This window comes from Falco rusticolus, chromosome 5, assembly GCF_015220075.1.
Source record: "Falco rusticolus isolate bFalRus1 chromosome 5, bFalRus1.pri, whole genome shotgun sequence".
In the NCBI taxonomy this organism is placed as follows: Eukaryota; Metazoa; Chordata; class Aves; order Falconiformes; family Falconidae; genus Falco; species Falco rusticolus.
In genome coordinates this window covers 26,052,740-26,077,034 of record NC_051191.1, presented here as the reverse complement: position 1 = coordinate 26,077,034, position 24,295 = coordinate 26,052,740, and the positions used below count along the sequence as shown (strand labels likewise).

General features: G+C 40.4%; 1 protein-coding gene across 12 annotated transcripts in view; it reads left to right on the top strand.

Moving 5' to 3' along the window:
* Positions 1-24,295, top strand: part of CELF2 (CUGBP Elav-like family member 2) — a 379,621-nt gene that overhangs the window by 306,075 nt on the left and 49,251 nt on the right. For 11 of the 12 annotated variants that reach the window (XM_037388905.1, XM_037388902.1, XM_037388907.1 and 8 more), the window contains 4 exons: positions 2,306-2,440; positions 13,140-13,219; positions 18,107-18,265; positions 19,659-19,722. In XM_037388905.1, coding sequence (XP_037244802.1) covers positions 2,306-2,440; positions 13,140-13,219; positions 18,107-18,265; positions 19,659-19,722 — 438 coding nt within the window. Of the gene's footprint in view, positions 1-2,305; positions 2,441-13,139; positions 13,220-18,106; positions 18,266-19,658; positions 19,723-24,295 lie in introns of those variants that run through there. The other variant, XM_037388911.1, reaches the window with a different exon arrangement.

Genomic DNA, 24,295 nt, shown 5'->3' with positions numbered 1-24,295 from the left:
CACCCTTAGGGTAGACCTGCAGGCTGTATTTTAAGCCTAAAATCAACCCAAATTTAAACTGGCTGGCACTAATGAACACACAGGCAGAAGTGCAGAGGTTGGTGACACACAGCAGAAGGTAGTACTTGCACTCGTGCTGGGCACCAAGGCTTCCCCCCATCTGACCTGGGTGTGTGGTGTAGAGGCATCCATCCCTGGCAGCCCAGCAGGATCCCTTGCCTCAGACCCTTTCCTGCACCCTGGTGATAGTGTGTGGCTGTTGTTGAGGGGACAGGCTGGCCGGGGACCTTTCTCAAAGAGATTACTCCAGGCAATAGGGGAATTGTAAGCAGCCAAGTTACAGGCATCCTTTCACCAGTAAAAGTGACTGCTTAGACTCTCCTTGTGGCTGTGAGCAAGGCAATTCAGTTTTACCATCCCTGAAATAAATATTAACAGCATCAAGGCCAATTATATATTACAAATCAGATGTGAAGTTGAATTGTAAGACATAAAGATAGATAGATAGATAGATAGATATACACACACATAGACACACACACAGATATATGTAAATCCCAACTTGCAGGTCTTATTTGCAATCCCACATATTCAGCTCTTGATCTGTATATAACCAGCTCATCCCATGAATTCATCATTTGTTAACCCTTTCTGGAGGATTAACCAGCATGTGGAACCTCAATATAAAGTGTGAATGAAAATGTTGAGTCTTGTGGAATCTCTGCTGAGGAAAACAACTTCGCCTGGGTGTTAAATTCACACCAGTTTTCTTGCAAGCTTGTAGAGCGAGAAGCTGGGATTGTAGGGGCTGATCTCTGTTTTGGATTCTGAAAAACACACTGTCTTGATATTTGCTTGTATAACAGCTCCAAATACTTTTTTAAGCCAGTGATTTTAAAGAAAAAAATTCCTTCAGACACCTCTCATGATCAATAAACATGAACCTCTTCTTTTTATTGTTGAAATTATGAAATGCACTTAATGTGTTGAAGTATAACACAAATAAAATTCCATGAAAATAGATGCAGTTTCTTCTTCCTCAGCTGTAATTTATTCCATTTGACACACTCATACTAATATAGGAGAGAGAGTTGGGGAGCAAGGGAAGATTCTTTTTTTTTTTTTTTTGGTAAGCCCAGAAATGAAAATACTTCATTACAAAAATAATTTGCACAATAATAGAAATAAGTAAGTGCACTGCAGACTCTCTGGAGTAAAGCTTTCCTTTTCTCTTTGCTTCCCTGCAAACTCTGACAGTCTGCTCATTTACAGTGAATTGGATTTACATGCCATTTCAAGAGAAGAAGAAAGCACTGGTGTATATACTGTATAATAAGCACTCGGATTTTTGGTTTAATATAGATGGGAGGGTGCAGTAACATTTTTGAGTCTTTCCAGGGTGAATTAAGTTTTGATGACCTATTTCATTTTTGCTAAGAGTCTGCAGCTTTAGACCTGTAAATTTGAGTTTGATTAACAGGACTGCATGCGTCCTGCTGCAGCAGTCCAGCTTTTCCTGATTTTTGTGACAATGCAGGCAGGAAATATTCTGCCAATAATTCGGGTAAAGCACCTTTTTCATGGTTTTTTTGCAAGCTCAGCATCTCTGTGAATCAAAGGGTGTTAAAGGGATGCCCTGGAATATGCCTTGTGTCCTTCTGAAGGGGAGAGGGCTGTGGCAGTCTCAATTAAAAAAAAACCAAACCAAAAAACAACCAAACAGGAAAATTTAATGCATTCGTTTTCCAGAGCAGTCGTTACACATCTGCCTTTCGAGTGCTGTGCATTAAGTTGGCTGAAATTGAAAGCTCAGATAGGAGCCAGCCGCTCTTTCAAAACATTTCTCAGGAATATTTTTTCATTAGCTCATACCATTATGAGCACAATCCATTCTTCACCCTCACCCCTGCCATGATTTCTTTCATACATGAGCGAGGTGAGTGAATTTATCTGAATTAAAATCTATGCAAAGATATATTCAAAAGTCCCTCTAACAGAGGATGCTTTTCTCTTAGAAGCTGTGATGGGGAAGGCATATGCAGAACAGCTAAGGCAGCCAATTAATATGTTATATAAACAGCAAGCACCACTAGAAAAAGGAAAAAGAGGAAGAAAAACGAGAGATTTGGGGTGGGGGAGGAAGGGAGGAAGCGAGGTTGTAAGTATAAAGTGTTTGCCTTAGGACTTGTCTTCAGTTACAGAGCCAGACTCACATGACTGGAGCTTGGTTTGATGTGGTAATGAAGCATTGATCACAGGAAAGAGATGAAATGGCCTTTGCTCATTCATTATTTTTATCTTCTAGCTGTGGAAGACAGAAAATTGTTCATAGGAATGGTTTCGAAGAAGTGTAATGAGAATGATATCAGGGTGATGTTTTCTCCGTTTGGCCAGATAGAAGAATGCCGAATCCTTCGGGGACCGGATGGGCTGAGCAGAGGTGAGTGTGCAGTCTGTAAAGTCTCTTTCCTTAAGTGCTAATTGGGACCTATATGTCACAGCCGAGGGAGGCATAGCCGCTGTCTGCAGCTAGAGGTTACGCCGTAATATGTCCCACGTGATGAAGGTATCCACATGAACTTTTCACAGTGACTGAAATTATCACCTTCTATTTCCAGTGTCAGAAAGGTCTCGGTGCCAACATATTAACTTGTGTTATCACCCTGTTTGTCAGCTGGAAAGGTGCCTTTACACCCTGAGAAAACACCCTCAGTTTTCTGCTCTTGCAAAATCAAAGATCCTTCCCCGACCCTATTTCTGCTTTGTAGCAGAAGGCCAAAAAAAGGAAGGACTGTAAATGACTGCTTGAAGGCATACAGGGTCATGGGAACTGGCCCATGCTGTAGCCCTGCCTCCTCCATTCCTGTGTTTTCTACCAGTATATGCAAAGCATAGGTCTGCTGTAACTGAGAAACAAAGAGGTTAGCTTGAACGTGAGCGATTTGCCTGGACTAAAGTTTGTAAAAATAGCTTTTCAAAACTTGTGCCTCCATCAGGACCCAAAACCCAGGGCAGAGGTGTTAAGCAGCACCACCCAGAGCAGTCAAGCGGCTGACCTGAACTTTGGAAATGAAGTGCAGCACAGACTTCAATAGCTGGTGATCTCTTTTGAGTGCAAAAGTGCCTTTTGGGGAAAAGCCCCCTGAAAACATATTGAAAAGAAAAATAAATGTATATTGATGACCCAGGCTGTATATGAACTCCATGGTATGTGGACCTAAAATTATTCTGAGAGCGTAAACCTTCTCAAAAAGTCAGTCCCAGGTGGTGCTGAGTGGAAAAGAAAATAGAGACAGTCCTGTCTGTCAGTGCAGAAGGATGCTGTGGTACTAGCCACAGCCATTTAACAGCACAGGGAGTAAAGTAATTTTAAGTGTGGAGCTGTCAAAACACCACTTCTGTTTCTACAGAAAAAACCACACATAGAAAGCACAGTTTATGCATTTTATTACATTTTCGAAAGGCACAGAAAAAATAATAGTATCCATTTTGCATATAGATACAGTTATAGCTATAGATAGGGGTTTTTTTACTTTTGGATCTACTTGTTTCCAGTCGGCTATAGAATCTGCAGTATTTTGTGCAACAGTTTCAGCATGGGGTTTTTTTGTTATGCGTGCAGCTCAGCTTCTTTAAAATGCCTATTAATTTCAGCAGGGGAAGTTGCAGGTATGCCTTTATTTCATGGCACTGCTTGAAAGCACTTACTGTACTAGTTCTCAATAATAAGAATTTATTGAAAAAAGTCAAGAAATAGCAAGCCCCAAGAAAATTACACACTTACAGTTATGCATGCTTAGTCTGCAACCCTAAAACTTCTGGGGCCAGGATGCAGCAGCCCCTTCAGGCAAGGGGGAGCTCAGGATCATGGCTTTTACCTTGGGTAAGACTAGGGGAAAGGTCTGAGGTTGATTTCTGCAGCTCAGTAGTGAATGTTAACTGATGGACTTAAGTGCTGTCATCATCTGTCTAGACCCAATGCTGAGGCAAAACAAGTATTTCTGCTTTTCACTGATTTTATTTTGTGAGTAGCACGGGGAAGGGGTGATGGAAGACACGAGTGGGAAAGGAGCTAAGTGACTGGTGAAATCACAAGATCTGGGCATCAGATGTTTTAAGCTCCAAACAGACCTGACTGCTGAGAATCACCCAACAAAGAAATGTTTTTTTTTCCTGGGATCCATAGAAATCCCACTGCATACTTGCTTTGATTCAACAGGCATTAGAGACAGTACGAGCATAGAAAAGCTAATTATGAAATTCAGTAGGGTAAGTGAAGTTGGCGGGGTAGTTTTGTTCTGCTGTAAATACCAATCTCATGATAATCAGAAACTGAGATTTTTAAGCCGTGTCACCAACATATCAGGCAGGGCAGTGTTGTCTGCTGGCCATCAGAGCCGTAGAGTTAATGTGCTGCTTTCTCCTGCCAGAGGCTGAAGATCTCAGTCCAGGTAGGTCACACACCAGCAATTGTAGCAGAGCTATATCCTGTCTGCCACTCGGGTTTATTTCGGTCACAATCACAACTGATATTCTATCATGCCCTCATGCATCATGCCTTGTTAAACTTGAATTGCTTTCTACACACCCATGTTCGCACTTGAAAATGAGTTCAGCTGTGCCAACCAGGTTTTCAGGCAGATGTTTATCAGCTTCACAAAACCACCACTCCATGAGAGAAGGCAAAGTGTTGGGAAAATGGTTGATATTGCAGCTGAAATGAAAAGTGCTAAGGGAGATTTGCTGTGGAGGGAGCTTGGCAAAAAAACCCCACAGGGTGAAAAGCCGCTTCACTAAAGCAAGAGGGGGAATTTATAAAGTTAAATCTGTCAAAAGAGTTCCGATACATAACAAGTTCTAATTCATGTTACCATTTCCAAGATGTTAATTCCCTTTGCCACAAACAGTATTTGTTTTCCCGGTACCCATCTGGATGTGGTTCCTTCCTAGACACGGAGAGGTGAATGAAAAATAGTCACTGTCTTGGGAAAACACTGTCCTCACCATGCCAGAGCCTTCGGGAACTCACAGTGCTCACAGCAGTGAGATGAAAATATGGTCCAATAAACTGTTTGGCATCTCTTTCCAGTTGCATAACAAGTGCACATGATGCTATCTTGGACAAAAAGAGCTCGAGAAGTACATTTTGTTGGTATTTGTGCCAACTTTTTTTTTGTTAAAGGGTTCAGGCAAATAATCTTTGTCACCAGCAGATAGTTGCAAGGAATAGGTCGAGGTTGAACTGCTCAGTAGAACAGTTGCGGTTTGTGCTGCCTTTTTTTCTTATTAGTAATGAGCAAAAACGTTTTGGTTGGCTTTTAGGCCATGTCCATACCACAACAGCAACCTTGCCACTGGTCTGATAACAGCCTGGTGTCAGCTCGTGGGCCGGGTGTAGGGTTGTGGCGTACCACGTGGCTGCAAGAGCAAGGAGAAATCCCGTCCTGTGGCATCAAGGGAAAATGTAACACTTTGTGATGAGTGTGATATAAGTGCTAAGATAAAGAGAGAGAAGGAGAGAGACTGAACTAGTTGTCTCTGTTGTAGTTTCTAGCCAAGAGCTGACAGAACTTTAATAAAGTCACACCCATTGCTGTCACTACTGATAATGGACCATCAGCATTTCCACTCCAAATTCTTATTGTCAGCTATTTGAAACTCGTCTGTAAAACGAGGCCAAAATACTGATACAAAGCTCCAGTGGTGGAGCTGTATATTTTAGAGAAATTGGGATTTTTTTTTTCCTTGAGTCATTTTTTTTCCCCACTGTTGTTTGGTCCTGCATCTAAGAAGTAATTGTTGTTTCTATCCATATCTTGTTATATTCTGGCTGGCTACAAGAAATAGGCAGCAACCAAAAGGCCTTGCCTTCCGAAGGCTCTGGGATAGTCCCTGTGAAATTAGTTGGCTGGCAGAGTGTAATTCCTAGCTGCGAAAAGTATTAAAAAATAAAAATACCCTGTTGGCTGCAGAGATAAAGAAACCAGGGACTCAACAGACATGGAGGCTGGCCACTTCAGCAGGGTTCATGGGACTAGCTAAAGAAGCTTGCCACTGCCTGTACTATATTCATTATTCAAAGAGAAGGATTCAGCCTGCAGGGTTTTTTAATCCAGCACTTTTTCTGAAGAGCTAAGTATGCTTTACAAAAAGTCATGATTGTGATATCATGTGCTAAGCTTCATTATCATGAAAAAGCAGAAGTGAACTGCCTCAGATGATTAAGATTTTAAATCACTTATTGCAAACAGCTTAAGGAAACTTTCAGACCTCCTGACTCCTATCAGTATGTAATGTCTGCATGACCACAGATGCCAACACAGACAGCCATGCCATGATAGCTGGAGTGTGCAAAACCAGCCAGAAATACCCCGGCCCGATCTGTAGCTGTGCCACTGATACACTGTATTGACTGTAGTTGAGTTGGTGTCTCATCATCTCTCTGTTATCCCATTCCTTAAAGTAAGGATAGCAATGCTCTACCTTTGCAAGACACTTGTTTTTAGATCAGTGGATCAATATCTCTGTATCACTCTAGGAATTATTACCATCCATAATAATGATTAAAAAAAATCTTCTTATCTTTATCACAGGAGCACCACACAGCAAATTATTCTTCTGTATTGCTAAGTGCAGATTTATAGAACAGATACCAGAAAGGAGTCAACTGGGTTAGTAGCATGCACTGAAAAAACTGCTAATAACATGTACAGACAGCTGGATATACCATGAGCATTGTGGAAAAGCTCAAAATGCATATTTCTACATCTTCTTGGCTCCTAATTGTATGATTTTTTAACAAAACATCAGCAGGCACATGGGACGAGTGAACGTTTCTGCAGACACTGATTACAAGGATTTTTTCTTTTTCCTTTCTTTACTTTAAAGAGTAAGTTAGAAATGGCATGGAGATTTATACCACGGTCAGGCAATTTAATTTCATGAAAATCCATTCATAACTTTCAAATTCAGGGCTTTTCTTGATGAATTAGTAAAAGCAAATTGGTATTTGCATCACAGTTAATTGCAGTGAAGGATAGGTGAGGAGGTTTTATACCTGTTTGGTTTTCCTTATGGATATTTACTGCTCCTTTCTGAGCTAAAGTAACGTGAAGCGCCAGCCATGGGAACAGCCTGGATTAGGGGCCACCTTCTGCCTGGTGTTCCAGTAGGAGATGGGAAGTGAGGGCAGTGGAAGTGCTGTATTTTCAGTCACTCTTCAGAAGCACCTCCATGCCTTATTTCTTTTGCTGTAACGTGGTAACGTTTTAATTTTCTTTTTTTTCCAGTCACTATGGCACATTTAGTTTTCTTTTTTCCCTGCTGAAACTCTTTTGAAGCTAGGCAGGAGCAAACACATCCAAGTGACCAGTGTCTCCGCTGGCCTTTGGCCAGAAACTACATCTCAGATTTCCATTACCGCAGCCTTGCAACAATCCCTCCCCAGAGGGAAGTCTCAAATGAAATCACTTACATGAGTTTTTATTCCAACGAGAGGATCATTGAGGCACTGTTAGAGAATGCTCTCTTTGGTACCTGTTTGATTCTGGTTTTGTGTGATTTCCAGTTACTGAAGTCTGTACTTTGCAGGGTGGCCAACTGACTGTCCAGTTAGGGATGCTTGGAGGGAACTATGCACTTGAGGAAATTTAAAATCTAGAATCTGTCATCCACTGGATAGTCAAGAGCAGTCAGTAAAGCCAAAGAGACAAGGCATGTTTACAGGACATGCCTCTGTTACCTTTAGGTGCCTGATATGCATAAACTAAAGAGCTTCACTGTGACTTTTTCAAAATTATTTAGTTTGGGCTGAATTGTTGCACTTGGTCTCAGACCTGTCGTTCTGTGTCTTAAGCAGGACCTAATGGCCAAATGTCTGTAAAATAAACAATTGGAAGTCTTAATTTGTAGCCGAAATGTATTTTAACCACTAAGACAGATTTTTGTGTGATGTCCTCATTAGAAGGCTGTTTCGCAGGCTGTTCCTTCCTTTAGACTGTATTATATTAGCACAGCATAGAAAAGGGAAAGTCTTACTTTGCAATCTCAGCTAAAAATATTTTAACACAACTAGAGCTTATTTTTATCACACTTCAATTTCCATAGCTTTTTATTTGAGCCTTATCTTTTCTTTAAATAGAGGCTTTCATCTCAGAGGATCCCAAATACTTCTTGCAGCAGGAGTATTTTGGCAGCTTTTCGCTATTGTTTCTTCACAGAAATGGAAGAAAAAATGTTTACAGTGAACGAGGAAACTGTAGTGCAACCATTACACCACCAGCTGCACAACCACCATACGTGGTGCTGTGATGGCGCAGGTGGCTTGAGAACTCTCATGAGCCTTCTACTGTGTCAGAGGGGTCACTATATATATTTATCTTTTTATCTATATTTTTATTTATTATTCTATTTAAACTTGATAACATCAGCCTTTCTTTCGTCTCCAGAACTTTCAAGGCATGGTTTTAAACTTCCCTTTTTAACTCTTGGCCTGATTCAAAAATATCTAGGGGTTTTGCATCTGTCTTTGGCTTCATTGAGGATTTGGGGGCTTTAAAACCTCTGGTGGACCATGGTAGTTTTATGTGGGAGGTTTCTTGTGCAGGTGTGAAACCTTAATTTGAGGCTTCCATGTGTGAAAATGTTCTACTTCACTTACAGCTCACAAGTATTGATGTTATGTTAAGGTGTGCATGAACATTTCAAAATGTACTATGGAAGCTGGAGATGAGAAGAATCAAGTGAAGCCAGAGCTGAAATGGGGCAGTGGCAATAATTCACTTGCTGGAGCAGCAAGCCCTAGGTTTGGGATGGCACGGGTCGAGGAGGGAGCTTGTCAAATTCCACAGCTTCTTCAAAATTCCCTTTCAGTTTGGGATGGGAGGGGGCAACCCTGTGAGTTTAGATGTTCTCTCAGCCAAGATGGCAAAGGTGATCATGTGCTCCAAAATACCTTCCGTGACAGGGCTGGGTGCCTGCCCTCCATTCTGCTTAGCAGAAGGAAATTGCTTCGAGCAGCCTTTCCCCAGTCAGTCGTTTCTCTGACGGAGGGGGTGAAAGGCAGCCTTGGAGAATTGACTAAAACTCTTAGACCTCCTTTCTCCCTCCCCTTTTGTTTCTGGTAGTGATCTCTGACACTTTGAAACCAGATGTGATAAATAATTGCAAGGTGACTTACAGGTTGGCTGCATTTCCGAAATGATTTTTTTTGGGGGGGGGCTGATTAGGTATCTGGTGGTACAATACAAAGTAATTTCAAGGCATTCACTATAGAAATATCCCCCTCTCCATGTTTTTTTCCCCAGAGAGCTCCACAGCTCCAGTAAGAAGGGAGTTATTGAGGCATCAGGATTCAGTATGGTAGAACAGAAATAGTTTGCTTGTAGCTATTGGTCTGGAAGACCTCGGCCCACAGCCCTACGGTCAGTGCAGTGTTTCACAGGAGGAGGTAGGAGGCCATGGAAATCTTTCTTGTTTCCTTGCAACATGAGGCATGCAATCTTATTAGTCTTGTCCTCTTTATAATTGTGATTTACGGTCCCAGAGCTGGCAGTATGTTCCCAAAACACCACCTGTGTCTGTGAGATACTGTGAGTGAGAGCACGCTGAAAAGGGTTTTCCCAGCCCCTCAGAAACTGCTGTGGCAAGAGCACAGGATGGCTCAGGCAGAGCTCACCTGGCTTAAACAAGTGAAATCCAGTGTCCTTTGACACCAACTTCTAATTAAATTCTAGGTGCCCAACAAAACCATGCTCCTAAAGTGCATGTGTACCCCATATAGGAAAATAAAGGCACTGCCATTGACTGCGGGGGAGAATACAGGCGTCTCAGAACAGCTTTTCTGAATTTTTGGAGCCAAGAGTGGTTCCAAAGAATGTTTATCAATATGGTGATAGGCGCTTTATGTTTATAAATATAAATTTATATATCAGCTTTTCTGAATACCTGAATTATAGATGCAAGTTGAGTGTTTAGGTGACTGAATCCTATGACAGAGGCTTGACTCCCCTCCAGCGCGGCAGCCTGGTGGTGAAGGAGAGGATCCCATGGTTCACACGTATTAAACATATAAGATCCCATGGATCACACGTAATAAAATACATCTGCACACATAATAAATGTAAAAGTTTTGCGTGTGAGTGGCCGGGTTTGGTAGCTGAAAAAATAACCCTTGAATGTGAATACATGTAGCAATGTCCAGAAAGGTGGTTAAATTAGCTAGCATTTAATTGGGGTGCTTGATGGTATAACAACTGAAGGTCTAGGTTTTCCAGTAATTTAGTAATAAGGCTGTCTACTGAATTTTTACCATGGTTATTGAGGCAAATTGGGTATTTACTGTGCAAATAGCCAATGTCCAACGGTGGGAAATGGCCTGCCGACTGGAAATAACAAGGAGACCTAACCTTGTAGCCTCTGACTGGTGAACCGTAATTAAAATGCAGTCCTGTCTTCTCTGTGGAATGCTGTTTCCAAATGCTCATATTCCAGCCACATAGCCTCATCCATCAGGCATTCCCTTTGCCCAGAGAACAAGTTTCTTTCAAATTGGTAGCTCGCTTATATGGCACTTTACAGAGATCTGCTGCAAAGGTCTTTTTGCTCCATGACAAAGGCGACGGGATCCACAACGGATTTGGGCTGAGGGACAAGGAGGGAGGTTTTGCGGTAGCGCTGGGTGCTGAAAGTCCCCAGCAGCTGAGTGTTGGGGTTAAAAAGAGAAAAAGCTAAAGGCAGGGAAGAGAGAGTCTGCTTTGTCTCAAGAGGAGTGCAGCTTTATTTCTCTGCTGATTCACATTTCTTTTGAGACCTGCTAATTGCAACATCTCTCAGTAAGTTAGTTACAGCAGTACTGCTGGGTAGAAATTGTGATAAATGCATAAACTGTGTCTTATTGATTTTTGTTGACATTTTACATGCTTCTTATGCATTCTAAACCTCCATTCAGTAACTGTCACTATGGTACACAGTCCTGGATAATGAGAGCAAAAGAAATGAATGAAGCAGTTTCTTGACCATTATAAACAATATTATTCAAGGCTCTGTATGGGGTTTCTCGCCTGCCCTCCAGTATATCTCTGTTTGTGCTCATCCCCCATTGAATTTGCAAGACGAGAAATGAAAACCCTTGGTGTTATTCCCTCTGCTAATGATAATAACAGAAATGTTTCTAAGAGAGATTACTTGGAGACAGATGGTAAATTTGGACCTCTCTAATTTTAGTGCACAGCAGCAATATGGAATCTAGTGGAGGTACTGTAGTTTATTTACCATTCTACTGCACATGTTGTCTAGATCACCATACAGAAAGCCATTTAGTTGCATCATTTTCTTTGACGGAAATGTGTTGCTGAATAAGAATAGTATAGAAACACGTCGTGTGGCTAAACAGCAGTAAGAAATCACCAGCTGTTATGTTACCTAAGAAATATGTAGAGTCACAACACGGCTGTGAAGTTAAGAACTCTGACTTCTGATTTTATGATGCTCATCTGTCAGTCGGAGATGCTTAAGCCAGCTTAGGTTCTCTTGTATCAAGGGCCTTCACATTAAAAAGGGAAAAAAATAAAAATACTGCATGATGCAAAAATGCATTGACTTTATTTTCATGACTAGATGTAGTGCTTTTGGGTAATGAACAGGCATTGCTTTCTCTTACTGTTGTTTGATTAAAATGTGAATACAGTCTTGACTTGATAATCTTACCAGGTACATACGCAGCAAAAAAGAAAAGGTATTTTATGCCTCAAATTGATCTGCATAAACCAAACAATCTGTTGCTTGTTGGATTGCAAAATGGTTTATTTTGCCCATTGGCCACAGGGGCAACAATATTGTATTTTTGATGCCAGGATGTAGCTTTCATGCATTAGCTCTGAAATGACAATATGCTTGAGCCTCTCAGTGCTTAGATTTGCTTCATTTGGAAATCTTTTAAGTAGTAATAATAATAATAATGTTTTGAGGAAATTGAGTGGAACACTAAATTATTCTCTGAAACCTAAGTTCAAACTGTGCAAGGCTAAGGGAGCTGAAAATCAATGCACTTTTAAAGTCATTAGAGATCACAAGTGAAATAAGTCTGTGTTGCTTTAGCTAAGCTTTTAGTGTGCCATGGTATTATTACAAAATCAGCCTGAATCTGCATTAATTTCACAGTCTTTTTCTTTAAGATGCCCAAGGGTGCATGAAGAATAAAATGTAAATCTCAGAAGGCAATGTTTTTATTGGTCAAAAGGGCAGTGAGTCATGCACTAAAAAAGTTGACCTGTACCATGCCCAGTGTAGGTATGACTAACAATAGTAGAATGGTGGAAAAATAGCCCAGGCATTAACCTACTGGCTTTTCATTACGATTTAAAAGGCCTGAGGAGGGAGAAAAGTGATTTTTCAGTTATTCAGGTATATAGCTTCAGAACTGTTCAAGTTGGTGGTAGCTTTCGTAGATCAAAGAATTATGCTCGTACCTAGGACTCAGAGAAACAAAAAGCATAAAGATTTTTATTTTTAATATGTTACTTTCTTAAATGTTGAGATTCCACCTACATTACTGAATTTTGTCTGAGTGTTTTCACACTTAGTCGCAGGCAACACAAGTGGAGTTTTTCTCATCCTTATTTGTATGGTTGTTCCTGGTGCATCACAGAAATATGAGACATTATGGACTCCTTTATCAAATTCCCAGTTCAGCTGCCAGTGATGCCAGTCGTTCATTCACGATCCACAACTTACCTGCACAAAAGCTGTAACAAGCAATTGTTAATATCTGGTCTGAACAGACTAAACTATGCAATCCAAAGTCTACAGAAAAGCCTTACTTATTTCAAACCCTGTGGCTAAAGAACAAAAACAACAACAACAACAACAAAAACTGGAAAATAAACCCTGACTAATTAAAGGAAAAATCCTTGTCTCTTCACCCATCCACACCTAATTTTTTTTTTTTCTTTCATCTATGGTCAGATTAGCAAGTCAGCACTGTCGATAAATAAACTAGAGAAGTTGTTTATTTTTATGTACTACTGAGAACAGTGTCGTCTTGTGGCCGTTCTCGTAGACTGTGTTGGTTTAACAAGCGTCCAACCCTTTTGTCTTGTTGTTTTTTGTCTTTCCTGCTCCCTGTCCCCTTGTTCCCACAGGCTGTGCGTTTGTCACATTTTCTACAAGGGCAATGGCACAGAATGCAATCAAAGCCATGCACCAGTCTCAGACCATGGAGGTACAGTACTGTATCATTTGCCCTTTCTTTGTTTTCTTTGTGCAAATGATTGCGAATGGTAAAGCCATGCTCTCCTGGATCAGATCAGACACATGACAATCACAGATTTAAACTTTTTACCAAGTCACTCTATCTGTCTTTGTGAAGCTTATTTTTCTGAATGACCTGGAAGCGTGCAATAAGGTTGCTGTGTGGTATCCAAACACAGCTCTTGATCCTGTTTTCAGTGGCATTCGGCAGAAAATAAAAATGCTGTCAAGACTGCTCCTCAGTCACACTCAGAGTGTATCTGATGAGTAAATTACTTTTAACACACCGCCCCCACCCCCACCCCCCCAGAAAAATCGACGATTCTTTTAAATAGATTTTGAAGTGTTGTGGTTTGCAGTGCTCTGAGAAGAAGCTCAAGATATTTAACCTGGCCATGCTGAGTTACTAGTGCATGTGTTTTTCTGGAAATAGAATCTCTTTTTAAGTTAATATAATTTATCCTCCTTCGTGTAGGCAATAAAAATGCTAACGATGACAGAGCATACCGAAGTGTGGCACTTCCTGCAGAGTGCCATCGTGGCTGGCCCCTCGCAAGCAACACTCTTTATTTCCTTCCAAACTGCCTCTACGGCCTCGTATTTTATCACGATAAGCAACAGAAAACTTTAAACCTGTTCACTTAACATGAATATAACTGCAGGCTACTGATCCGTTCATTGGAGTGGTTAGCGAATGCCACAGCTTGTCTGGCAATCTCAAAAATTTTTTCAGTCTGTGATTTTTGTCATGGTCTTTCAGAATTTTGCACAAAACCCCGCACAAGTATGAAGTCTTTACTTACTCTGGATCTTCTAGCTTATCATTGGAGAGTGCATGTTATACTGTATTATGTATACTGTATCTTTGTGTAGTGATGATTTTTCTCAGAGGTGGCATTGATGTTATGTGCACTTGTTTTATTTATTTATTTATTTATTTCACCAGGACCTTTCAATTTTATTTTTTTTTTCCTCAGTGATTTTTCTTTGCAATGCTCTAGTCTCCCAAAGCATGCTGGGTGCTAAACAATCATTATTGCGTCATGTTGTTGAGCTGCTTTGTGTAACGAGCCAAGGGGGGAGACCAAGGGTGGAAGGGTGGACAGAGGAGAAGAAGGAGAAGATAAAAATCAAGCCAGTGCATGAAAATGTCTCTTAACTGTTTCCTGTGTACTACAAGTAATGATACCAGCATTGCAAAGCTATTGTCTTTCCAAACATCACGTTTGAATTTGGTTGAGCTTCTTTTATAATCAATGTGTTTTCTTTTCAGTGCAATGCATTTTTAGACCCTGAGTGTACAGTTTTAGATGAGAATCTGCCAATGAGATGAGAATAATTTAAACGATCTTTACTAGAAAGCTGCTGTTACAGAAGCTATGCAGTCTGACAGTATATTGTGAAAAAACTGCCACTTTGAGTCTCTGAAATAATACTCGTAGTAAACTGTCTGCCATGCACTGCTCCATTAATTTAGAGCTATACGTTTTGCTGGGTTTGATTCCAAGTAAAAAGGAAATGTTTATTGGTAATACTGTGTTTTACCTATATTTTCCATGTGTTTTAATGTATTTTTCTGTCTAGCAAAATGAACTTTACACAGCTCTACATCAGAAGATGGTAAAATTAAAGAGATAATACCTCCCAGACAAATTCTCCCATTCTTCTGTTGTATGCAGCACTCCAACAGAGGCTGTACTTTGATGTGATACTCCTATTGACTTTAGTTCTATAGAATGGTTACTCTTGGATCAAAATACTTCTCAACACCTTTAGAGACGTCATCAATGAGATCCCCAAATTGGCCAGGTGATTCCAAATATTTTGCACTTTGAACATCTGGGTCTTTGTGTCAGTTGAGCTTAGGCTGAGAGTCCCTTCTTGGAGAGAAGCAGTACACCCTCCAGCTCCATGGCTGAGGGACTCAACGGAGTCTGTTCCTACTGTTTTGACAACACAAAGAAAAATGTGAAGGCAGCACCAGCTGTTGGGAAGAAAATGGCACTGAATGGCATGGAGATACCAAGCCATTGAATCAGGAAGGGAGATGCACCTTGGGTATGTGCTGGGAGCTTCCTCTCAAGGTAGAAAATGGAAGAGCATAAATCAGAAATCACCCTTTAAGCACAAAAAATTTGCTCGCTTTTGCCAATACTCTTCTAGTAAAAAGATAACTTGGGTTTGCTAGTGTTAAATCTCAACTCTCAGCCTGAAACAGTGGCCCTTGGACACTTTTGTTTCCTGTTCTTTTGCAAACAGAAGTGGGCTTGGGGGACAATATATAGCACACAAGTATGTTTCAACACAAATACTGCAGATTTTTTTTTTTCTGATTTCATTGTTTTCAGTTCTTTGGCACGCATCATTGAACAAGATGAATTTCCAAAGTGGGCTAAGCACGAGCAATGGGGATGTTAAGTCCAGATCAACACGTCTCATAGAATAATGAATTCTCTTACTTCTCTTTCCACCTGACTTTCTGACCTGGTGAAATCAACTGATTTTAAAAACGTAATTGCTGCTCTAGAGTTTTTGCTCTTCTATCTCATTTCTATGGAAGTTTTTTGTTTGTTTAAGGCATTCAAATGCAGCACCAGTATGAGACACTAATTTGTTATCATGGAGTAAATTTGATGAAACAATAACAACCCTTTTCTCATATAGAGCCACTTGCTACATATAATTTCAGTCTTCAGAATGTTTGCTCTCTTGAAAATGATGAAGCGATGAAATATAGAGCAGACAGTGAAAAAATGAATTATAGATTCATAAATTGCAGAGATAGTTTTTACACAATTTACTGACATTTAAGCATTCATAAATACGATGTCAGCTGTAGTGTTGAATGCTGAGCTGCTGAACTGAGAACTGAAATAGCTATATGATATTTCTTCCTTTGAAATTAATTCTATTTCTTTGGAAATAGATTTGATTCTCCTGTACATCTAGGTAGAAGGCAGTAAGTTCTGGTTGTTCTTAGACCAGTGCTGCCAAACCTCCTATTAAATAGAAAGACCTTGCCTTTTTTATTAGTGAAACCAGGAAAAAGTCTTTCTCACACACACACAAAATTCTCTTTTTTACCCTAAAGGGTCTTGTTTTTAATATTAGTATAAAAATCACTGGAGAGAGGTAATTGTGTAACAAGCTGACTCCTTCCTAATCTTTATTTGATTGCTGGAGTGGTATGTATCTCCTTTCTTTCTCACTAAAACACTGAAAGGCATTTTTACAATGAAACACACAGGAAAGGAGTTGGAGGTGGAATAATAAATCACAAGTGATGATTTTCTAAGGTCGTTCTAAAGGAATTGATGGGACATCTTCATACAAGAGATATTATTATTGTGGTTTATTTCGTCTTTTTGTCTGTTGATTGTTAATATTCTTATCATTTGTCCTGGTGTGAAGTTCTTCAGAGAAAAGGTACACAGCTGCTTTTTTTAAATAATAGAGGCCAGGAACTTTTCTGAAGATGTTCACGGTGTTACGAGAGCAGTCATGGGAAGAGTTAGGTTAAGTACAACGCTGCTCTGCATCCCACGCTACACACTTTGGCTTAAGCGCTGCTGTGTTTTTTGGACTGAGTCACCTTTCACTCATACCATTGTGTTTAGATTGAAGTTAGACAAGAAATTAGTATAACAAAGCATGGCGAGTGGAGGGAAGTTATTTATCGGATCCTATGAAACTGGAAAACAGTATGAAATGGATTGACAGTTTCTATGACTCACAAAATGCTTGAATTAATTTGAAGAACTGAATCATTGCAAGATATAGTTTGCTCCCTTGATTTGAAAAAATGAAGACTTGAAAGGTTAAAATATGAAAAATTTGTTAGCAGGGGGAAAATAGACCGAAAGTCACAGAGGCATCCTTCGTATTCACGTGTCTCGTTCTCTTAGTGACTTTGCCCAGGAATATCGAACCTGCAGTTCAAGGGAAATATTCGGCTTACCTCAAAAGTCCATCTGGTCCATGACATCCTATGTGTTCTCAGGGGTCCCTCAGACGGGATGAAGAGTAGGCTGCAGACCAGATCTCTAGTTCTTTCTTACAGCTCCCCCATTTTCTAATGTGCCTTACAGCCCTCCCATAACATGTAACAAGAGGGTCATAGAAGCAATAGAAGAAATGGTGGCAATCAGGAATGGGCTGCTCTCACCAGAACTAGTCACTTTTGGTCTGCATTCTGCCCTTTGTTCAGTCCTCAAAGGTGCTTGATACAAAGCATGCCCGGGAGCAGACCGCAGGTGGGTGCATTGTCCAAGCAGCATCGCCCTTTGTACTCACTTGGGACTGGGGGTCCTTGGTATGGAAAGGACCGGTGACCCACTGATGATGGTCTCTGAAGTAAATCCACTGCTCACAGTATATTTACATAGGGTACACAAGCCAGCTGCATCGAGCGTGACTGCACAGCCAGACGGTGGTGGCCGGGTGGTGTTGGCTGTGTGGTCCCTGGCAGCAGGGAGGTTGGACACCTCTACCTTTGGCGATGCCTTGAAAACAGACTGCAGGCAAAGCATCACGTCCATCTCATCAGCTGTGAAGCTTAATTAAAGAGGACTGGTACATTTCGCTATCTCTGGCAGCAATTTTGATAGCTGGAAGGAAAAGAGAGCCTGAGGAAAAGTGCTTGATAAAAAGAACTGGAGAATCAATAATTTTTCCATAGCCTTTTTTCCTAAGAAGCTGAAAACCTTAGTCCTTGCGCTCCTACGTATGCCAGGCAGAGAGGGTGAGCAATCAGGACATGCCATGGCTGGTGGCCCTGTGGGACGTGGCTGAGCTCACGGTGTGATGGTGACTCGGTGTGATTTAACGCTTCTGTCTTTCCTGATCTGTCTAACCACAGGGCTGCTCTTCGCCAATCGTGGTGAAGTTTGCCGATACCCAAAAGGACAAGGAGCAGCGGCGTTTGCAGCAGCAGTTGGCACAGCAGATGCAACAGCTCAATACTGCCACTTGGGGAAACCTCACAGGTCTTGGAGGACTCACACCACAGTATCTAGCTGTAAGTTCATTTCAGAGGCGGTGTCTATATTCTGCTGTATTTATTATAGAACGACGGTAAATCAGCTATCGTAAAGTCCCTGCAATAAGTATCCTCCAGGATATGTAGCATGTCGTCTTCTACATAAAAAAATGCTGTATGTTTATCACATGGTCTAAAAATAAGTAACAGGAACGAGAATTTGAATAAACATTTCAAGATGTGTCAGTGCTATCCAAGGGAAGCATTTAAAGTTTACTCATGCTGCAAAATAAAATTTGATTCCATTAGTTTTATTGTTCTTTTCAATGTTAGAATCTGGTTTTTATAGCTGGAATAAAATTTAAGTTCTTTCTGAGGGGAGGACAGATAGGCAGCTGAGCACTGTAGGGGCCGTATCTGTATGGTACAGCCTCTAAACTAGATTGTTGCTGTTCAGTCCTCTAATTTTGCACATTTTCATTTGGAAGCGGCTTTCACTTTAACGCATGGTCCTCTTAACACTAAATGTGCGTGGCTCATGATACCTCGTAGAGAAAGTGAAGATGGTAGGGGAAAGCCACTTGTTTCTCATAAATTTAAGATGGTCTTTTCCATTTGTAATGTGAGGAAGAGGCGTTAGCTGCTGCCCCTGTTGGAGAACTTGGAAATCCAGAGCCACCTCTCTTAGGTCTTGGATGGCCCAGAGAGACGCCCCTGCAGCACAGCTGAGAGGGGCCTCTGACCTCTGTGGCTCTGGAGTTGAGAGGTCTGGTTGAGCAGCTTTTGGATAACTTGGCAGTTCCCGACGGTTCCAAGTTAGACAAATAGATGCATCCATATATATTTACTGTGTATGCATAAATACGTCATTTGTAAGAGTGCAGTGCTTTGGTATAGCGATATAATTATAAACAGCCATTTACCTGGCAATTAAAAATATATATTATTACTGAGGTAGGCTGAACTGTCATATACAAACACTAAGTCTAATGAGTATCTGTGTGCTTGATTCATAAAGATAATAAAGAAAAAACTGAATTCAGGGCAATGGGGGAGAATGGACCATGATTGACAGAGATGAGTTATGGTAACTACTAGACTACAGAGGGTTGTAATTAGTCACGCTATGTTGGTTTAAATAGATTTAACACCTGGTTGTTAAAAAGAATAAATTGATTAATTGTTTTAAAGCAGCCATGTTATTGAGTTTCCCTTGTGTCTCTGTGTTTCTTAATAGAGATTAGACATTAATATGGATTTACAGCATTGACTCTAGGGATGTTCATTCTGACAATAGAGAGAAGCAAGAGACTGTATAAATGTAAAGGAAAGCATAAATACTTGAAATGTGAAATGATAGCTCATTTTAGTTTTATCTTTGTTTGTTACATTGATGTCAGGTAGATTGCTGTATTGTGTTGTTACTTTGCAGCTTCTGCAGCAAGCAACTTCCTCCAGTAACTTGGGTGCCTTCAGCGGCATTCAGCAAATGGCCGGTAAGTTAAAAACCATTTCATTTTGCTCCAGCTATGTTTTGTATTCTCAAGCTATTGAATTCTGTACCTCTAATAATCACATTGTCAGGGGTGTGGGGGGGGTGTTGTGTATTAAATGTGACAGATGTATTGGCAGGGGACAGCTTGCGGTTCAACATCAATAGAAACACTTTCTCCCCTCTTTCAGAAACTGAAATTAAACCCAGAGCTCCCAGGTTGTGCAAACAGTTTGTCTTGCATTAGTCACCTGCCATTTGTCCAAAGTAACCAATTGTAAATTGCAGGAGAGCTCTTAGTCCCTGCAGCCGCATCCTACCCTATGAAAAGTGTCAGTAAAGCAACAGCAGGATTACATTCTAATTTCCAGTGAGATTTCCGTGTCCTGAAAAATCAAATTAATGGCAGCCCTCAAACATTGTAATAATAGGTGGTGAATGAAAATGTTCTGACCTTTTTAATGAAACCCAAGATTACAGACCTACCTTCAGTATGAATTTTCAGGCTCCTTTTATAGTAATCGAAAATTAACTGGGTGCCTTTTGGACTTTGGAACCCTAGTTGACAAAATTACACAACAAAAGATTTTACGTAAAAGTATAATCTTTAGTCGGGAGGAAAAAAGAAAGAAAGGAAAAGGGGGGAAAAAATCAAAGTGTGAGCAGATTTGAAAGCCAGCTAGTTGGAGGGTTTCTTAGTAATGAGCTGTGTGCCAGTAGTAACTGATGTGTAGTGATTAGCAAAAGGTCACTCCCACTGTGTGACCTACCATGCTGATACCCTAACTTAACATGATGCTAGAGAAGGCAGCATGTGCAGTAAATCAGAGCAGATGCACATTATGCCTGCCGCGAGAAACTGTTAAAAAGCTTTTTTTTCTTGTTAGAGGGAAGGAGGAAAAAAAAAAAAGGCACAAAACCCCTAAATTGCTACATTAGTTTATTTTAATCATGAACCCACTGAATCAATGAAATACAACATTGTACTTGCCTCATCATCACAAAACAAGGGCTAAAATATTCAGAAGTCTTTATGAACACCATTTTCACACTCTTCTTTTAATCTTGGTCTTTTGCTTCTTCTGATTCTGCTTTGAATGAAGCCTGAAATACTTTAACAAGTATAGATATACTGCACTGTATAGCTGTACCCCACAGGTATTCTTTGCTCAATCGTTATATTATGCCATTATTGCGGTGACATCAGAGACTAATGTGAACCTGCTGTCTGACAATATAAATTGGCCTACAGATGACAATATCTCTGAATTATTCTCTCTTCCTCAGACCTGCTGGCAGTGCTTGCTGGTTCTATTATGTTACACTTGCAATCTAGCATTTTTTCATTAAAAAAATGTATCTTAATATGATAAACAGAACAGAGGGTTTCAGTAACAGTTTTATACTTGGCAGTTTTGGAAGGGGCTTTGAGCTCAGATTGTGTTTTAATGTTTTCATATTTGGTTAGGTCTACAAAATGAAAAAAATTGAGACACCAAGGAAAAATAATGTGATATCTATTGTGTTACGTGCACCTGAGAAGTTTTCTGTTGCTGTTTCTCACTGTTAATGTAGATTCAGCTTTGTTTTTAGGAACTGTGTTGAAACTAAGAATTTTAGTCAAGTAATTTCAGAATGAGCTCTCAATCCAGGATGTGATTTATTCTCTGAACATCATATGGTCTTGATACTAGTAGAAAATCATCTTAAGAAATCGTAGTGGCACATCATTGTTACTTGAGGGATATACCTTCTCAACTAAGATTAGATTGCTAATGCACTCATCTATGGGATAATTTAATGACTGACTGCCTCCCATGGAAAGTATGTACTTTTTATCTTATATTCGTGTTATCAAAACAGCTTGACGTTTACTCCTTTCTTTCCCCAAAACATGTAACCCTTAAACCTTTCTGTTCAAGGAAAAATTAATGATACTAAATTTCTCCCTGTGCTGGAGCTCTACATGAAAGTGCCAAAGACTAAGCGCTATTTCATCATTAGGGCTGAGAGTTCATGTCCTCTCCTCAGAAATCATGCAGTACTATGTCGTGCAGTGCATCTAGTATTAAAGATCTGTGTATTTTATTTTGTGAAAGGAATAGAAAATACTCCTGCGTCTGCAGCAAGATCTTGCATTCCCTGCTGAAGGCATCCTTGAATGTCTGTAAAGGCCTAGAGTTTTTTAACTTAAGCTGTGTATGTTCATGTTACAAAGATTAATATAATATGTGTTTCCACATTGACTATAGCTTGCCTATTAATATAGTATTTCAAGATGAGGAATAACATCTAAACACAATTGAGTGAGGAGCTAAAGAAGATCTGTCATTGCAGCTTACAAGTTCTTTGAACTTTATGTTTGAGGGGTCCGACTTTTCTCTTTGAAGACATTGGGCGTGCTTACCACATAATTCAGACACTAAAAGTTTGATCAAAATCAACATAAGCCATTGCAATTTCGCTCTTACTGACATGTCAGGGCTCTAACACTTCTTTTGTGCTCAAGTCTTGATGAAGACATGGTTTACTAAATTAGGACTTCTAATACAGCCACACCCCCTTGCAAAATTAGGGACCTTTGGATCTGCAAGTGTTTATGTGTACTGCTAAAGCTCGTGTTGTCTCTGTGCTGAACAGAAAGGACACAGTACACACCCTGCTGCGCACGTGAAGAAATATTGGCCATGCAGTCCTCAGCGATAATATTTCTTAAAGCAATTTTCTTTGCCAGCCCAGCAAAAACACTGGTGTTCAGTGTGAAGTTTCAAATTTGCTTTCCCCGATATCATGCCTCAGTCTGGTTAAAGCAGTTTTTATGTGGCAAAAGCAGGGTTCTTTGGTTTTGTTGAAAGGAGTTTTCCAGGCAGTTCTGGTTGAAGATAATTGGAATTTGTTGGTTGGTTTGTTTATTTGGGAGCTGGGGATACAATCCAAAGAAAGAGGGGGATTTTTTTTCAAGAACTCACTAACATACAGACATTAAAAACACAGAGCATCAGCTTTAAAAGTGAATGCTGTTCTTGCCGTGGCAGCCCACTGGCACAACTATATATTCAGTATTGCCATTGCCCTGTGCTCATAAACCGTGTGTGAAGTCCAAGCAAGTCATGGAACTGGTTTAACTAACATTTGTGAGATATTAAAATTTGAGAGACAAAAGTTGTAGTTTACCATTCAGCTTTCCAGTCTTTGGGGTTCCACGCTTGATTTTTCACATTTTTCAATAAAAATCTTGATGAAATTGTTTTCTTTCAGGAGCCGTGCCAAAGAAAACAATGCAATATGCCGAGACTGGTAATAAAGTTGGTAGAGTTGGCAACACTGCCTTTGGTCTTGCAGTAATCCCCTGGCCTTAACGACAGGAGCTAACCCTACCTTGCCAAACTCCGCTTCACTGTCCTTTGTAAAGCATGCAAGCACATGCCATTGTCATGTGTGAATTTTACAGTGAGCACTTCCTCACTTTCCCTCCCCTCCTCTGATACCTGCTAATGCCAATTTAAAGGCAATGTTTCTCTTACATGCATCTCAAGCTTCATTGTCTAGCCTGTGCTTTGTCTTTGGGGAAGGCTAATAATGTAGATGAATTACATTATGTGATTTGGTTGTCTTAACTTTAAAAAGACAATGCAAGCTACATTAAGCACTAGCAACCTTTCAAGCAAAAAAGATTCCTCCTTCAAATATATACAAATTGCATGGAAAGCTTAGTTCAAAGGAGATAGAAGTTGCTTGAACGTTTGCATCGAATTTGGCTGTCGCTGGATCAGGTCCCAAAAGCTGCAGTTATTTAAACCAACCTGCCTGTTTAAGAACCTAGAAAGCACTATACAGGCGTATTAAACAGGGAGGTTTTCTATTACATAGGGTGATTGTAGAAAACCGAAATGTTCAAAAATATACAATGTCTGAAGATTTTCTGTCGTCCATTATTGTAAAATGTTTTGGCAGGAATAAACATTCTCTCATACAGAAATATTTCTAGATGTGTGGCAATGCAGGGCATATAAACATGTACAAGTACCCATAAAAGACACAAAGGGACTCTCTTAATTTCATTGAACAGACAGTGTATTTTGCTTTCTGAAGTCACACAGAAGAAGAAGCCATGCTTTTGGCTTTTCTTGCTTTGGCTTTCAGATCCCTAAACCCTCTACACCTGGGACTTTTTGTATTTTTCCAATGTATGGGGGTTTTTTCAAGGCCTTTCCAAACTCTCTCACAGTTTGGTTGCATTTCGGGTTGAACTTCTGGCTCTTTGTGAGCCCTGTTCAATCCATTTCACCCTTCTTCTGTTACCCAAGCCAGATTTCCTCCTGTTGCAGAGTCTGTAGGAGCAGATGGGTGAGAGAAACTCTGCAAGGTTCTGCTTTCTGAATATTTTCCTCTAATTGTTGGATTGGCTCAGTGGATCTGGAGGGACCAGTTGGAAGCCAGGACCATCTGCACAAAAGCTCTATACTTTCGCATTGGCCCAAGGATCTCTTTATATCCTCTGACTCTTGGATGGCTTCATTCCAGCAAAGCCGTACTGGAAGAGGGTTTCTCCTGCTATGACCTCTTTAGGGATATCA